Source organism: Rhinolophus sinicus, chromosome 15 (assembly GCF_057876585.1).
Source record: "Rhinolophus sinicus isolate RSI-liver-muscle chromosome 15, RSI-T2T, whole genome shotgun sequence".
NCBI lineage: Eukaryota > Metazoa > Chordata > Mammalia > Chiroptera > Rhinolophidae > Rhinolophus > Rhinolophus sinicus.
The window spans coordinates 91,288,377-91,305,672 of NC_142515.1; the positions used below are offsets into that span (position 1 = coordinate 91,288,377).

At 46.3% G+C, this 17,296-nt stretch overlaps 1 protein-coding gene across 3 annotated transcripts in view; it reads right to left on the minus strand.

Moving 5' to 3' along the window:
- Positions 1–17,296, minus strand: part of LOXL2 (lysyl oxidase like 2) — a 92,400-nt gene that overhangs the window by 60,995 nt on the left and 14,109 nt on the right. For all 3 annotated transcript variants that reach the window (XM_019714737.3, XM_019714728.3, XM_019714719.3), the window contains exon 2: positions 3,969–4,392. In XM_019714737.3, coding sequence (XP_019570296.2) covers positions 3,969–4,323 — 355 coding nt within the window. In that variant the 5' untranslated portion in view covers positions 4,324–4,392. The remainder of the gene's footprint in view (positions 1–3,968; positions 4,393–17,296) is intronic.

The window sequence follows — 17,296 nt, forward strand, 5'->3', positions numbered from 1 at the left end:
TCTAAAGTGAAAACAATGATACCCAACAAGCAGGTTGCCATGGATATTCAATGAGATCATCTGTGTGCCTAGAACATGTTCAACCTCCCTTTCCCCATCCTTTTTACAATAAGTCAGAAAAACAATGAATACTGTTGTTTTCATGAGGCAAGGGAGGAGCAGATAAAAACACTCCCATTGTAGAGATGAGAAAAACAAGAAGAACCTGAGGCTCTTCGAGGTCAGAGAGGACACAGGGCCAGTCTCCTGACTTCGAGGCCCTGCTGAAACACGTCTGCTGTGACGGGTGGCTGGTCAGGGTTCAAACCAGAGCGCCTCCAATGCATTCAGGGGAACAAAGAGCTTATTGAAAACATCTGGGCTGAGGTTTTGCAACTGGTTTCTCAATTTGGCCTGGTTTCCAAGCCATCAAGCTCCACTGAAACGTCGGCTCCCTAACCGATTGCTATTTCAACAACAAATCAATGTTTGTCTTGCTAAGTACCAGCGATGGAAAAGACCCTCCATGTTTGACGCAGGGCCTCTTCCTTGGGACATTCTGTAGTAAAGCTGATAAAGGAAAAGGTGGTGAAAGGAGCAGTCCCCTTATTCCATCTGCAATGACAGGAACCACCGTGCTAAGGGGGTGGGGAACCAGACAGCGCATGGCTAAAGGCCATGTGAAGAGCTGCAAAACATACTCCAGGGCCTGCTAAACTTTTCATAAGGAACATTTGCAGTTAGACCCCAGAGGGCTGATGGGAACTAACTTACCCTGAAAAGCTGCTTTCCTAAGGAGCTTCAATTCCACCCCAGTCATCCTACCCCCTGCCTATTCTCACCAGTTATTTTTTCCTCGATGGTAAAAATATAAATTTCTACTCAGCCCAAGATAGCATCACCATGCATGGTATACTCATAAGGCCTGATTCATGACAACATTTTTTCTGTATGTTTAATGCTTGTCGACTAGACTGTTCTGGTTCCAAAGCAGCCAGCTTCTGGTTCTGCCTGTGGGAAGACAGGGGGGTTCTAGGCACAGTGCAATGCATGCCATCCCACAGCTGCATGGAAAGTGGCACTCGGGACACATATGAGGCTAAAACTTTGGACACAAAATGCCAGTCAATCAGAAGCAAGACTTCATTGTACTCTTTCCACTCATTTACTCTAAGAAATGCTTCTTAGAAAAGGAGAAGAATAAACAAAGGAACAGACAATTTGGAAGATAAAGATCAGAAATGACTTTCCACTTGAATGCCTTCACATTCCCCTCAACTCTGTAATGAAAATTGTTCACTGTTAGAACTATTCAAGTTAGAATCTTTGGGGCCAAACTTGGTCATTTGCTTGCTTTGTCACTCTGATCTGAAGAATGGCAGGGGATGGGGGTGCATTAGGCACCAGATCTGATCTCAGATCTGAAGACAGGCAAAGGAAAGCCACCATCGTGGGTTCAGGTTGCTGTGAGACCCATACAGAGGCTGAGAAGTGGGGCAGCTGTCCCCTTTAGGACCCTCTAAAAGGGCCCATGATTTCCCTGAGCTCAGAGATGCTTTGGGAGAAGACAACTATTCCCAGGCGAGCCTGAAAAACCCAGGAAGTGTGGGTGCTCTCTCTGGCTTCATTACTACATCCTGAACTTGAAAGAAGTTGGTGACAGTGAGCATTCCTGCAGGAGTGGCCTCTGATGGATGCAAGGGTGGCGTTCCCAGATCATCCACAGAGCCAACTCGCTGGTTAAGCCCCATGAGAGCACATTCACGTTCTCTAGTCACTATGCCAAGTAGTGTTCGCCAACTCTTCTAACAGTCTCCCAAATCAAAATGAATCAATCGGCTAATATTTACTGAGTTCCGAACACGCACTCAGTGCTAAAAATCCTAAACTGATGAAATTCAAATACATGTATATTTAAAAGGTCTCTTATGATGTATACCAAGTAATACTTTATATAGACAGCAGAATCCTTCAAGTCCTGGAGACATGACAGGTAAAAGTATTTTAGCATCCATTTCTCCCTTCCTCTCCTTGATACTTCTTTCCTAAGCCTGGATGATTTCAACATCCACACAGATGACCCTTCCAGGACTCTCAGCCTCTTAGTCACTCCATCTCCTGTCTCCAATGACTTTCCTCCACCCTATGTCTGCTACTATCCCATAGTTTAGATCTTGTCATTACCAATAATCATACCCCGCACCTCCATTTCAACGCTGCTGCCCTGCAACCATGTCCCCCCCGCCCCCATCTTTCTAGCATACTCCTTCTAGTATTGCAATCTCAGCAGAGACCCACAATCCACGATCCTGGCTTTCCACAGTCCGTCAACTTGTCCATGCAGTACTTTCCATGGGCCAGGATTTTAATTGCTTCCTTGCATAGTCCTGTACTCCCTTTCACTTTTCTTTCTTCATCATCCTTGGATGGCAAAGTCTGAGCCGGGTTAATCCATGCCTGCTCCTGGGCAGGGGAACATGGGAAAAGCCACACCCATCATGTCTGACGACAGGTTAGTTTTAAGCTTGGGTAGAAATAAAATAAAGTTGCCACTAGAACAACCCCACACTCACTGGAAAGTACTTGTTATAAAATAATTAATCTTTGAAAGACTGCAATAGAAAACATAAATTTGATGGTACTGCTGGATCACTCAGCTAGCAGAATAAACGGAGATATATGAGCATGGAGAAGTGTCTGGAGTTTTTGTAAAGATCTTAGACAAGAAATGGGTTGAAAAGCCCAGAATTTGCTAACTTGGCTTTGCTGCTTTTACTCTCATCCCTGCTAAGGAACCCAGAGTCAGGATCAGAGAACATTTTACTCTAAGTGCAGTTACTCCAACAGGATATATTCAATTTCATGGAGGTGAGACATGTCGAGATGGGATTTCCTTTCTCCTAGAATTTCTAGAATAACAGAAAGCCAGGGTTGGAAGGGGTCACAACAATGAATCACCAAACTGGCTACATATACAATCAACTTGGAAGGCTTCCAAAAGTCACAGAGTCCTACATTCCAGCCCAGAACCTGACCCAGAATATCCTGGGTTACTCCCCGCAGGGGATTCTTATGCCGTCAGCGTGGCATGACTCCAAGCGTCCAGCAAGAGATTTGGGCACCTCTGCTTTCATCCAGCAGCGCTCAGTCAGATGGAGGAGCGGCTTTTGCTTTACCAACCCAGGGAGGGGCATTCTCAGTTCCTGTGTTGTTTTTAAAAAAATCATGCTTTTCACCCTTATCTATTTTCCCACTTAGGATCATAGACGATGCGAGTTTCAAGAGTTCTTAAGAGCCCAACTTCCAGGCCAAAGAAGACGAGTGACTTCCTCTAAAGCAGAGACTTACACCTGCTCTCCCTCAAAGCTCTTTTAAAAAAAAAAAAGAATTTTTAAAAATGTATATTGATTGCACTTAACCAGGGAGAAAAGAATAGGCCAACCAAAGTGAAAAACCCAAAGTAACTCTGTTCCTGTCACGGCCAAGCCCAAAACAGCATGTGAGTGTTAAAAGTGTGAAGTGTATGTGGGCAGGAGGGTGGGGAGAGTCAGGGAACGCTAACCTGTGGGCAGCCTTTGCGAGAAAGGGCAAAAGGAACTCCCTGGAAGGGCGATGGGAGGCCAGGCAGCAGCTCCCCTGGCTGATACAGCCCGAGGAAGGACACGCACTGGGGCAGATGAGCTCAGACTGACTTCAGTCCCTGCCTGGGGTCACCAGCCAGTCTGCTTTGCCCGGGACAAGGTGTTTCCCAGGATGCCAGACTTGGTGTGGGCAAGTCCGGCAAAGCAGGGGGTCGGTCACTGTACCCCTCCCCGGCACCCTTCCGCTGCCACCTTCCTGCACAGCCGCAGGAGGTTGTCCTGATGGAGTATTATCGGGAATTTGTACTTGACAAGCGCAGCTTCTTTTACCCAGTTAACCGCACATAAGCCTGTTCCCAGGGTTTGCAGGGCACACGAGCGCTAGTTCCAAAGCACAGAGCGTTTTACCTTCCCCTTTGCCATAGGAGGAGCTGGCGGTCCAGGACTTGGCCTCCACGTAGCCCAGCTGCCGGCAGACGACGTGGGCGGCGTGGATGGAGAAGTCGTCGTCGCACACGGTGCCCCACTGGCCGTTGTAGTACACCTCCACCCGCCCCTCGCTATGCTTCCTCTTCTGCCCCGCCAGGCGCACCTGTATCTTGGCGACGTCGGAGGGCACCTGAGGCCGGTGGTATTCAGGGGCGGGCTGCTGGAAGTACTCGGGGTAGTGGCGCCAGCTCTCATACTGTGCCAGGCTCAGCGAGGGGAGGAAGGAGAACACAGCCAAACAGCAGCAAAGGCAGGAGCCTCCCGGCCTCGCCATGCCTGTCCTCTGGCTGGAGGACCCGATGGAGGGGGCACTGGGCGGTGAGGAGCCGAAGGTGGGAGTCTCCTGGAAGAGACGAGAGAGGGAGGTTACAGATAGCTACAAAACGCACAGCGACTTCCTACTCCTTTGCTCAGTATGGAAAACCCATCACATTCTAGGCTCCAACGTCATCTCTTCTCCCAACTTCCGTTTCAGCCAGACAGGTCTGTGCACTCCCACCTCTTTTGCCCACCCACCTTCCCCTATCTCAGAAATGCTTTTTTTCACTGTGGTTCCTGGCAGGAAACAGAGCACGCTGAGACTACTTAATTACAGGAGAATGTTTTAAAAGACTATCTACAGAGACATGAGCAGAGATAACAAAATACCCCAGGCTGGCCACAGAGGAGAGCTGTTACCACCTCCAGGCTTGATGGCTGCCTGTTTGGAGCGGTGGCTTCAGTGAAGGGTCTCAGAGCCAACTCACAGCAACAGACACGGGGTGATAAATAAATGACCTCACTCTCCTCCAGTCCTCTAATCTCCTTCTGGTGCCTCCTATTTGGTAAACCCAAGCCCGTTGGTATCCTGGGCACAGGGGATGGTGGAGAGGGAGGGCAGCAGATCGGAAGGGCGAGCAGAAGGCATCCAGCACACGCTTTCTCTTTCTCCCCGCCACTTACATCGTCTCATTCTCCAAGGCCCAGCTCACATCCCACCTCCTTCAGACAACATTTCTACTGAAGCGGCCTCCAGGGTTCTCTGCTTCCAAGGCAGGCTTATTATCTCAACAGTCTTCGCACCCTTCCCAGACACCCCAAGTAGGACACAAACTTCTTGAGGACAGAACTTCTTCTCTGGCTTCTCCAGAGTGAATATTATAGGTTCCAAGACCCATTTTTTTTTTTTTTTTTTTTAGATTTTATTGGGGGAGGGGAACAGAACTTTATTGGGGAACAGTGTGTATATTTCCAGGCCTTTTTTCTAAGTCAAGTTGTTGTCCTTTCAATCTTAGTTGTGGAGGGTGCCGTTCAGCTTCAAGTTGTCCTTTCAGTCTTATTTATGGAGGGTGCAGCTCAGCTCCAGGTCCAGTTGCCGTTGCTAGTTGCAGGGGGCGCAGCCCACCATCCCTTGTGGGACTCGAACCAACTGAGCCATCCGGGAGGCAGCTCAGCTCAAGGTGCTGTGTTCAATCTTAGTTGCAGGGCTCGAGGAGTTGCAGAACTCGAGGAGTTGAACCGGCAGCCTTGTGGTTGAGAGCCCACTGGCCCATGTGGGAATCAAACCGGCAGCCTTCAGAGTTAGGAGCATGGAGCTCTAACTGCCTGAGCCACCGGGCCAGCCCCCAAGACCCATTTCTTGAATGAGAAGGTGATTTGATTCCAGGGTCTGATCCTCTGGTGAAATGTGGAGCTGGAGGGTACTACACTGAAGGGGTCCTGTGTGAACTCTTGGGTACTCCCATGTAAGGTCTCTTCCTTCCCTCTAGACATTAGCTGATCTGGATGGAAGCGGCCTTTTCCAGGCGCTGAGAATAATACTAGGAGGCTTAGGGTCTCTGTCTCTACTTGCTCACGGGCTGCTGTTCTCTCTGTGCGTATCTGAACCCTCCCGGGGCTCTGCTTTTAGGCTCCAGGTCTTTAGGCACACACCAGCACGCTGCCCACCCACACCCCTGATCTCATTATGTCTTATATGCTGGACCCCAAGACAGCTGAGGATGCAGAATGCAGAGGTCAGTGGCAAAGCTCCTTTAAACAACTCATACACGAGGCCCGTTCTTAGCTGAACTGTGGCAGCCTCAGAGGGCAGCCCTCAGGCATATCCTTCACCTTTAGGGAACCCAAGAATGCTCTGGTGCTCGTGACAATCCCATCCTTTTTCATAGTTTCTGTTCCTGAGGGGCGCATGGACTGAGAGCAACCTGCTCTTTGCACAGAGGGGAGGCATAAAGCTTTTTGGCAAACAGAAGAGAGGCTGAGTGGCCTGTCATCGGGCAAAAGAGGGCTGCACAGCAGAGTAGGGAAGAGCACAGACTCTGGAGCCAGATCATCTGGGTTTGAATCCTCATTCTGGCACTTAGTAGCTGTGTGACCTTGAGCAAAATACTTAACTTCTCTGTGCTTTAGTTTCCTATCTGCAAAATCAGGATAATAATCGTATCTAGCTCATAGAATTATGAAGATTGAATGAATAGCACATAATAAGCACTACAGGAGCATTTGATAAAATTTTTTGTTTTAATTCTCAAGATCATAGTCACCATACCCGGATGGAGCCTGCCTCTAAGAATTCCAGAATGAAGTCATATAACAAGAAGTAAATATTTAGCTCATGAGCTTGGTCTTTCCATAATTCAGAGAGAGAGAAAGATTATCTTAAAGAGACTACAGGCGTATTTCACGGAAAAGGAAACAGATTTGGGATATGGGGCCCCCAAAGGTAAAACCAGGACAAGTAGGTGGAAGCTAAAGGGGGGCATAATTCATTTTATTTTGACAAGGTACAGAGGGTTTGTTTGACCATGTTCTGCATTCATGACCTTATTCATGGCCCATCACCACCAACGAAAGACTGGACAGCTGCCCAGAGCTGCCCAGGAGGAATGATCTAAACTAGAAAAGGCAGCTTCATGACTGTCAGGATGACCAGTGTCCAGTGTCCCCCAGGGTGGGTGCTGGGGCAGGAATGACAGTGCTCAGGGGACAGCCAGGACAGAGGACTTTGGAAGTCTCTCTGGTTTCACTAAAAATCCAGCCATCCTCCCCCTGGGATGCACAAACAAGACCCGAAAGACGGGGGATTCCTGAAATAGCCCCCTTCAGGCCACAGCCTGGCAAACCAATAACTGGCTCTGAAGAGCAGTATCATCCCCTCCTCTATCTTGACCAAACTTCGTTCCTATCAAAGCACATTTGCACGCACAAGCTCATCAACACCTCACTAGAACCTCCAGATGTGGGTGGGTGGAAGAGGCAGAGATTACAATTCTTATTCTACAAGGGAGAAAATTAGGAACCAGAGAGGGCTAAAGACTTCACTGGAGGTTGCAGTCAGTGCAAGCGAAGCCAGAACTAGTCACTCCCAAGCTATCAAAACTTCAACGATCCACCATCACGTGTCAAAATGTCCACATTCCACCTGGGACATAGACACCTTTCAACTTGGCACATATGTTTTCCTAGCTTCAGTTCCAACAAGTTCTCTCCCTGCCTTCATTCTAGCCCTTCCCACGTGACCTGGCCCATCATACAGCCTATACTTGGTTTAAGTTTTTCCACATACATCGAGCAGCGTGCCTCCATTCCCACTTCTTCCCTTCCCTTCAAATAGCATATGTCACAATCCTTCCCATTCTTCAAGGAAACCTCATACCTTCCTCGTCAGAATAATGAATGTCTTGTCTCATTCCCTTAAAGGTAGTGTTTTGAATGTGCTTTACACTGTTGCCATGTCAGGCTCTACCAGACCCTCAGCCCCAGGGGCAAAAGCCATCCCTTTGTCATTTCCACACAGTACCACATGTCTCTGGCCATGGCAGACTAGCTTGTATTAGATAAACCTTCCTGCCAAGAACAACTGGCAAAGGGAGATAAATAATAAAAGTGTATATTTGAAGACACTGGAAAGCTATCGAGGCAGCAAGGACTCAAGAGCCAAGAATCCAGAGAGCGAGGTGAACCTAACACCTGTGTCTGCTTTTCTCCTCAAGGCACTTGCCAGTTCCAAGACAACAGGCTTAAGCAAAGCTTTCAGCAGCCTCCCAGGACTGAGGAGACAAAAACTGGGGTTCAGAGCCTGCCAAGAAGGAAGTGCTCTGTTAAACAACCCCAGGCTTTCAGATGGGAGTCGCTAACGGGCTAAACTCTAGACGTTAGGGCACAGAGTTATGTTTTACATGTTAGAAAGCTCTAACATCTACATAATTGGAATTTCAGGGGAAAGGAAAGAGAATGTATGGAAGAAATATTTGAAGAGATAATGGCCAAGAATTATACAAAATTGATGAAAGATACCAACTCAAACTGTATAGTTTCTATAGAAAACTACATCCAGGCACATCAAAATCCAGCTGCGGAAAATCCAAGACACATAGAAAATCTTAAAAGCAGCCAAAGTATAAAATGTATCATTAAAAATATAGCAACAACAACAACAACAACAACAAAGAAATAAAAGGGGTGGCGGGATGGCTCAGTTGGTTATAGTGCGAGCTCTCGACATCAAGGTTGCTGGTTCCATCTCTGCATGGGATGGTGGGCTGCACCCCCTGCAATTATAGCTTGAAAATGGCAACTGGACTTGGAGCTGAGCTGCGCCCCCCACAACTAGATTGAAAGATGACTTGACTTGGAGCTGATGGGCCCTGGGAAAAACACATTGTTCCCCAATATTCCCCAATAAAACAAACAAACAAACAAACAAACAAAAACATAGCAACAACAGCACAAAAGGCAGGAGGGGGTTAAATGAAAGTGTTTCAAGGTTCTTGCATTGTGTGGAAGTGGTAAGTACTATTTTGTATCAGACTTTAGCAAGTTTAATAGAGGCATGTTGTAATCTTTATGGCAATCACCATAAGGGGAGTAGAATAAATAGCTTAATACAGGGAGGTGGGGGAAATGATGGAATTATACTAATTAATCCAAAATTAAAGCAATAAAGCAGAGAAAAAGTAATAGAACAGTTGTCACAAACAGAAAAAATAGAAAGATGGTGGATTTAATCCCGATTATATCAATAACTACAGCAAATGAAATAAATACTCTAAGGAAAAGACAAAGATTGTCAGAAAGGTTTTAACAAAACAATACTATTTCATATTTCTTCCAGGAGACACAGAGGTTTAAAGTAAAAGGAAGGAAAAAGATATGCCATGCACACACATAACCAAATACAAAGTCAGATAAAGTCAACTTTAGACAAGAACCATTACTGGAGACAAAAAGGGACAGTTGACAATGATGCGAGAGTCTATCCATCAGGAAGATATGTCTTCTCAATTTGTCTACATAGACTCAATATGTGTAAATATTGACAGATATAACAGGAAAAACTTGAGAAATCTGTAATCATAGTGGGAGATTCCACACCCCTTGCCTTGGTCAGTAACTGATAGAAGTAGTAGACAAAAAATTCTTGCGCTGAAGATGTGAATGACGTGATTAACGAACGTGACCTCATTGACAAGAGCCTACCAACTGTACCCAACTACAGAAGACAGAGTCACTTCAAGTCCACATGCTAGATTTACCCATATGGACCCTAATTTGAGTCATGAAGCAAGTCTCACCACATTCAATGTAATGACACAGCATATGTTGCCTGACTACATCTTAGAATTAAGCTATTAACAAACCATAAAAGAATAACTAGAAAATCCAAATCTTTAGAAATGCTATAAAAGGGAAACAAATCTTTGGAAATGATATAAAAGGGGAAAAAATCTATTACTATAGTAATTCAGGTAATAAACACCATTATTCTTCTCAGGAGGCAAACGAGGCACAGAGAGGTTTAGCAAATTGCCTAAGGTTGCACAGATGGTAAGTGGCAAGTCAGGATCTGGAGAAGGCAGCAGGCTGACCTGGGCTGTGTCCTTCACCCCTGTGCTCTACTGCCCCTAGCACCTTCACCCCAGTGCGGCATCTGCCTACCACCCCCCGAGGTTCCTCCTCACACGAGAGCTACAGCAGCGACCAGATCATCTATTCGTTTCAGAAAGAAATGAAAAGTATAGTATATGGGGTCCTGCAATTTTTTAAAAGAAATCTTCATCTCTGGATTTGCACATCTCTAAACTGCTCCTCCACCCATCTTCTTAGATTCTGTGGGAATGGCCAGTGTTCAACTCCTAAAGCTTTTCTAGAAAAGTGCTCCTGGATTTTTTGCTTCTTTTGGGGGGCCTTCTCCTACTCTTTACTCTGGGGAATTAGAAATGATGAGACCCAGATGCTTCTCTCTTCTTTTAAAAATAAACTTTTATGGGATTTTGTTGTTGTTCCTTGCTGCCAAAATTATACAAGCTGGTGATAAAATGTGGAGAATGCGACAAGTAAAAGGAAAGAAATTAATTTGCAATATCACCGTCAGAAGTAACGGTTAACAACACTGGGGTGTATATCTCTTCTAGCCTTTTTTCTGTACATACCTATTTCTTTTAAAAATTGGAATCATCTTCTATACACTGCTTTGTAAGCTGCTTTTCACGTTTCACAGTATATTGCAAACATTATGCCTCATTGACTATTCTTTTACAAGATTTTCATTAGACAGTATTCAGTCTTATGGAGATAAGAGTGAATAATCTAACCACTGAATTTTCTCATGGAGATAAGATTGAATAATCTTATCACTGAATTTTTACTGCCTCAACAAAGATTGTTGAATGAATATCTTTGTAGCTAAAACTTTCCACAATGTTGGGATAAATTCCTAAAAGGAAAATTGCTGGGTCAAAGGGCTGGTAAAAAGAAACCACTTGTGCAAAACTATATTAACTGTCCTCCAGAAAGACTCTGCCAATATTCATGGCAGCGGCAGGGTGTAGGTTTCCTCACATCGTCAAACATGGTCATAGCTTATGACCATGTTTTCAAACTTTTCTCCACCTGATGAGCTGAAAAGGGTATTTTGTTTCAACTAGCATTTCTTCTGTTACTAGTGAGATTGAGCTTTTATTCCCCCATGCTTACTGGCCACTTGTATTTCTTTTTTTGGAAATTTTCTGTCATGTTTTTAAATCTTTTTTCTAGTAAATGTTTGTCTTTTCCTTACTGCTTTATAAAATTCATTTTCCCATGGATGCCTTCAGGAGGGAAAAGCTCAGCTAGAAGCCAATGCCCAAAGCAGAGGGAGTAGGTGGACGGAGAGCAAAATGTCAGGCGGCCACATTTCCCCAGGGGCCTTCATTCTACCACCCCTTGCAGATGGGAGGCCTTGCCGGTCCCCCTGCAAGCACCAGTTTGGCTTCTGCACTTGAGCTCGGTCGGGGTCAGCCCCTCCTTGGCCTGAGACCCCAGCTGCTGCTGCTGGGGTAGGGGGCCCGTAGGGAGTCAGTGCGGTGTGGTCCCTCTGTTTGTGGCCACCGCTGCAGCTGTCTGATTCACCAGGCTGCTGGCAGCCTGGGCCTCCCCTGGACCCTGCTGATCATCCGTAGAACCGAGCCCTGGGGTGGGGAGCAGAGGGGACAGGTGGTGGAAGGTCACGTCCAGCTGCGGAGGGCAGGGACCCAGCTGCAGGCCCCAGTCAATACCAACCCGGGGCCCTGGGTCGTCCTGCGGTTTGGTGGTGGGCTCGTGCAACTGGCATGCGATACATGTGAGCCCGCGGGGCACGGGGCGCGCAGGTCATTTGGGTGAGCAGGATCCCCACGCGGGAATCGCCCCGCCGACTCCGCGGCCTCTGCTTGCAGGCCCTGCCGCAGCCGCCTCCGGATCCCCCTGCCTCTCTCACGCCTTCCGCGAACCAGGCCGGGTCAGGCCAAGGTCGTCCAGGCCGTGCCAGGCACTGTGGGAGCGGATGTTCCCTCGCTGCTCACGTTGCTCACGTGCAGGGGGTGCCTGCTGTTGATGAACCAAAACCCAAATGGGCCCCCAGCCTAGCACATTAAAAAAGGATTGGATAATAAAAAGAGTACAAAGTGGACCCATTCTCATTCGGGGGGGGGAGAGGGCCACAGGGACCAGGCAAACCACAGGCCCTGCTGAGGGTGGATAACAGTTACAAGTTTATTTATAAACAACAGAGAGCTCACAAAAGAGTTGGAACAGAGCCCCAGGCAGAAGCTCTGAGATTTCAGTTACGTTGGCTCTACAACCCCTAGAAACTCATTTCCCTCTTCTTCAGGATTTTCTCTATAAAACAGACACATCAATTCCAACCTGTGGTAGTATGTTTAGCTAATGACAGCAGTGGCAAAGCAGAGGAGAAACTTGATCATTTCATCCTCACTTGTCCCCAGGAGATGGGAGCCCCACCTCGACCCCAGCTGCCTTCCCCAATCCTAACCTTACCGTATTCAGGATGCTTTGATCTCCCTCAGGTGCTCTGTGTGAATTCAGTTGTGAGAACTCAGAGAAGGGTTACGGGCTGTACTCAAATGTCAAACAAGAAACACTCCCTCTGCTTTTTAACATTACTATGAATAATGTCTTGTTGTACACACATGCCTCTTCCAGAAAGGACCATTAGAGCAGGTGAAAGAAGTCAGTTTTTCACTGAACAGTTGCAGAGGTTGTTGACTGAATTTTGGTAGCCTCAATAATAAAAGCTCCCTCTGTGGATTTATCCTCCCAGAGAAGGTGATAAATAAGGGTTAGGATGCAGAAACATATACCCTCCCTTCTTTTCCTGCTAGAAGGGAGGGACAGTCTGTATGACCTCTTAGTTCCTGTGATCCATCTCCTTATTTGGTTCCTTTCAGGTCATACAATCTTTGTAAATTGTACTATGTAAATACAAAGTAATATCATTACACTTAATGAGTGTTTAACTGAGCACCTATTACGGAACCAGTATGGAGCCAGCTGCAGTGGAGAGACATAAGAAATGGAAAACACTCACATTCTTGTGGGGTTGATTTTATGTCCCCATCTAGAATGTAAATTCTGTCCTCATTCTTCTCCCATGTCTGTCTCCTGGGTAGGTCCTATCTCTCTATCTGGAATTCGAAAATTACAAGAAAAGAATTTACTCAAGTTTTAAGAATTGACTCAAGTTGGGCCCAGACTATGGGACTGTTAAGAGTTATGAGTATATGAGGACCATGCAGGGCCATTTGAAAGGGGGAGGGCCATGTCCAGAGTCACATGGCTAGGAGAGGAAGAGCAGGAAATATAATTTATGTCCCCCAGTTTCCAAATCCAGGACTCCTCCCTCATTAAGACAAAGGTCAGGAGAGGCTAAGGAGGAGATGGCCTTGAGCAGGACTGGGAAGGAGCATTGGGAAAAGAGAAAGTGGAGCAGTCTGGCTTAGGGCAAATGATGTGATGAAAGCACTAGATGTGACAATAAGCTACCAGAGCAGGGACAGGAGAGAGATGGTGTTTGGAAGACAGTGTTTTCCTGGAAAAGAAGGATGGATGGGCAGACCTCCAGAGCAGGAATGGAATTCAGAGTCAGCAAGTTCATCTCATTTCACTTTACAGATACAAGAAATGGGGACAAAGAGTTTAATGGGTTAGCCTATGGTCAGTAGTTAGGATTTGGAAGAGCCCTGCCCTTGGATATCCTGGCTTCCAGTTCTATCTCCCATATCAGGCTTCCTCTGTCTGTCCCTATCTGTCCTCATTTTGTCTCTCAGCCAGGCTCTCAGTTCCTGGCTGAGGTCAGCTTGCAGGGGACCTAGAAGCATAGTGCTGGCCCCCAAGATACAGGCAGGGACCATGACAAGAGTTCAGGCTCACAGCCTTTTCCGGAGTCTTAGCAAGTTCCTGCCACTCCCAGCTTCCAGTTCCTCCTCTGTGTCACGAAAAGGGTGGGCTATGACAAGGAAGGCAAACAGATGTCAACTTGTGTGTCCGATTCAACCAGGCTGCTAGTGATGATCTATGGTGATAAGCAGCATCAAGACCCAAGGAGCAAGAGTGGTGACACAGACTCCTGGTGAGTGCCATGGGACTGAGAGGTCCCATTATAGTAAAATAAGACCGGGTCTTATATAATATAAGACCAGGTATAATATAATATAATACCGAGTCTTATATTAATTTTTGCTCCAAAAGATGCATTAGAGCTGATGGTCCAGCTAGGTCTTATTTTTGGGGAAACATGGTACCAGCTCAGCACCCTTGATTGTGCGGCTCTGAGACTTGTATTTAGGTACTCAGCAAATATTTATTGAATGAACAAACATAAATTCCTATTCAAATCTTCACACCTTACCCAAACTGCCTTTTTCCTCTGACCTCATTGCATTGGAAAGCAAGTTGATAAATTCATTCCTTATGAATTTATCGTATTAAGAAATTTAACACATTAAGGAATAAATTATTTTTCTAAGGACAGGGCACTTTTATGTTCTGACAAGGAACTCCTAGATATGAATTCTAATAGTTGAATTTTACGTATTGTGCAATGTTGGAAGTAAATTCAATAGGGTTTTTCGTGAATAGGTAGACCTTCCCCAGGCCCGTCAAATCAGCAGAGTCCTGGGTTATGAGTTGGACCTGAGAGAGGCAGAGCGAGGTAGGATCCCAACCCAACACAGCTGATTCTTAGGAAATGTGTCAACTCTCGGGGCACACCTGCTTGCCCTCAAAGGACTGAACCCCTAAACGGCGCTAGACATTGGTGCCCTAATGGCCCATCAAGGCCTGAGGCAGTGAGCGCTGCTGACACTCAGAGGGGGAGCAAGCCACCTGCAGATGTGTCTGCAGAGCCCACAGGGCAGACCCACAGGGAACAGCGATTCCTCAAGTCCCACTTCCTCCTGCTCCAGCGACTTCTGCCCTCTTGGCTTATCTCCAATAATGCCCGTAGGTGTCTTGGGCAAAGGGGTTTGTGCATCAGCTCCTCCTTCAGGTGTACCAGGCAGCCCTAGCATATTCCATTGCCTCCCTGAGGCCATTTCTAAATAGATGCCAGCCCCAGAAAGGCAGAAGGAAGGCTTAAGGGATAACTCAAGAGGCTGCACCTTTCAGTATAATAGCACATTAGGAGGTGCTGAGAGGTAAATGTACTTCACCTTTGGAGGCCTGGTAATGTTATCATGCAGGGACGGTGGTGAGCAATTCCACAGTAGTTCTCCCCACCTGCAGACACACAGACTTTCGTAGTCTCTGCCTAATCTAGGAATTCATTTACCCCACCCCCGACCCATTCTAAAAGGATGATATCTGCTTTTATACAGCAACCTGGACACCACATGGGCTGGCGCTGCAGGTGGGATTGTGTTAAAGAGGACGTTAGAGTACAAAAAGAAAAACCCTATATTTGTTGATTACTCATTCTTTATCAATCACTATGTGAGAAGTGCTTTATAGGTATGAACTCATTTAATCCTCTAGTCTAGACTAGCGCTTCCCAACAGAAACATAATGCAAGCCACATATGTAACTTAAAATTTTCTGGTAGCCACATTAAAAAGGTAAAAGGAAACAGGAGACATTAATGTAAATGATATATTTTATTGAACCCAATCTATCCCAAATATTATCATTTCAATATGTCATCAACATAAAATTATTAATGAGATACTTTCCATGCTTTACTTGGACTATATCTTTGAAATCTGGTGTGGACTTTACACTCACAGCGCATCTCTGTTTGGACGCGCACATGGCAAGTGTTCGGTGGCCCATATGGTGGTGGCTGCATATTGGACACCACAGCTCCAGGCCACCCTCTGAGAGAGGTACCACAGGCACCCCTATCTCCCTGAGGAAGATCCAAGGGACAGAAAGACTACGTGACTTTCCTCCAGGCACACAGCTAAACATTGTTCAGGCTGGAATTTGTACCCAGGCAGCCAGATAGCAGCGCTGATTCCTTTATTTATCTTATCTCTGTCACTGAGACAAGCGCACTCTGATATATTCAGCATTGTCCAGGGACCACTGGCTTGAAAGGACTGCTTTGGGTTAAAGGATTTGAGCTTCATTAAGGAATGTCCTAGGACCAAATGATTCAACTCAAAAGCAAAGAAAAACTTGAATTTTTATTTGAATAAAACAAAAGAAAGAAAACCAAACAGAAGTGCAGTATGTCTCTGACCTTTCCTGGTACCTAATCATACATTGGTCTATTCTCCCTTGACCCTTCTGGACATTGGATGATATTTGGATTGATGGAAGACACATTTCCCCTCTCCACACCTGCCCTATCAGTCCTCAGTGAGAGAGCTGTATTTCTGTAAAGACATCAAAAAGCCTGGTGCAGACATCTGCCTGACACCACAGTTGGAAGAGTTTTTAGCCAATAGGAAGAACTATTCTCAGCATTCACCTTTGAAGGTGAACTCCAAGGCCATCGACTGCCCAAGAAGAAACTATACCAGTGAGCTCGTATCACCACCCATCATGGAAATCTCATCCTCTACCCTGACCACAGCCAACTGGGTCAGCAGAACGTCTCTCTTACTGGTTCACGCATACCAAACCAAGCTCAGGTTTCACCAACGCTCTCCAGGCACACAGAAGAACATTCCCCAGGAGGCTATTCTGTGAAAACCTCATCCTAGTGAAGTCTAGGAACGATGGCAGTGGATGGTTTTAACGACTCACAGTTTCACTCGGGAGTGGGCCGTCATCAGAGGGTTCGAGGCAAGACGCCCAAAGATCGCAGTATTTGACGGACATGAATAAGAACCAAGTGCGTGCCAGAGAGTGTGACTGTGGTTTATCGGCCAGCGGTCAATTATCTCTCTCAGTATTTTCTCAGCTCTTGGCTAAGCAGTTAAAGACATTCTTACATTCAATCCAACCCACCGGAGGATACAACACTCACGCAGATTACAGTCTAAGCTTTGCCGACAAGAGGCACTGTGACCCCAGGGGCCATCTGAGAGTGATAGGGAAAGAATACCTTCAGACTACTGGGACTCCAGGTCCCGGCCATTCCTGACAAATATCAGACAGCATCAGCCCACCTTCTGCATGGCCCCTGAAGACCCTCTGTATGCAGCGACTTACTCAAACAGCCTGCACAGTCTCCCTCCACCAAGAACAGGCTGCACAGGCTGCCATCTCTCTGTTGCCAGTAAGCAGTGTGGACCAGGGGCTTCAAGGCACACAGAACGGGGTTCAAATCCCATTTCTACCTCTTATTAGCTCTGTGACCTCAGGCACACTCAGATTTTCTGAAGTCTCAGTATTTCATCTATAAAATGAAAACGATATGTACTTAAAAGCAACTTTTTCGAGAGAAAACCGGAAACACCTACTTTTCAAGATGGTTAGAGAAATCAAAGATCATGATTCTTAAGTTCCTGACCACAGTAGGTGGTCAAAAAATATCAGGTAAAACATTTTGGTTCAAATAGGTTCTG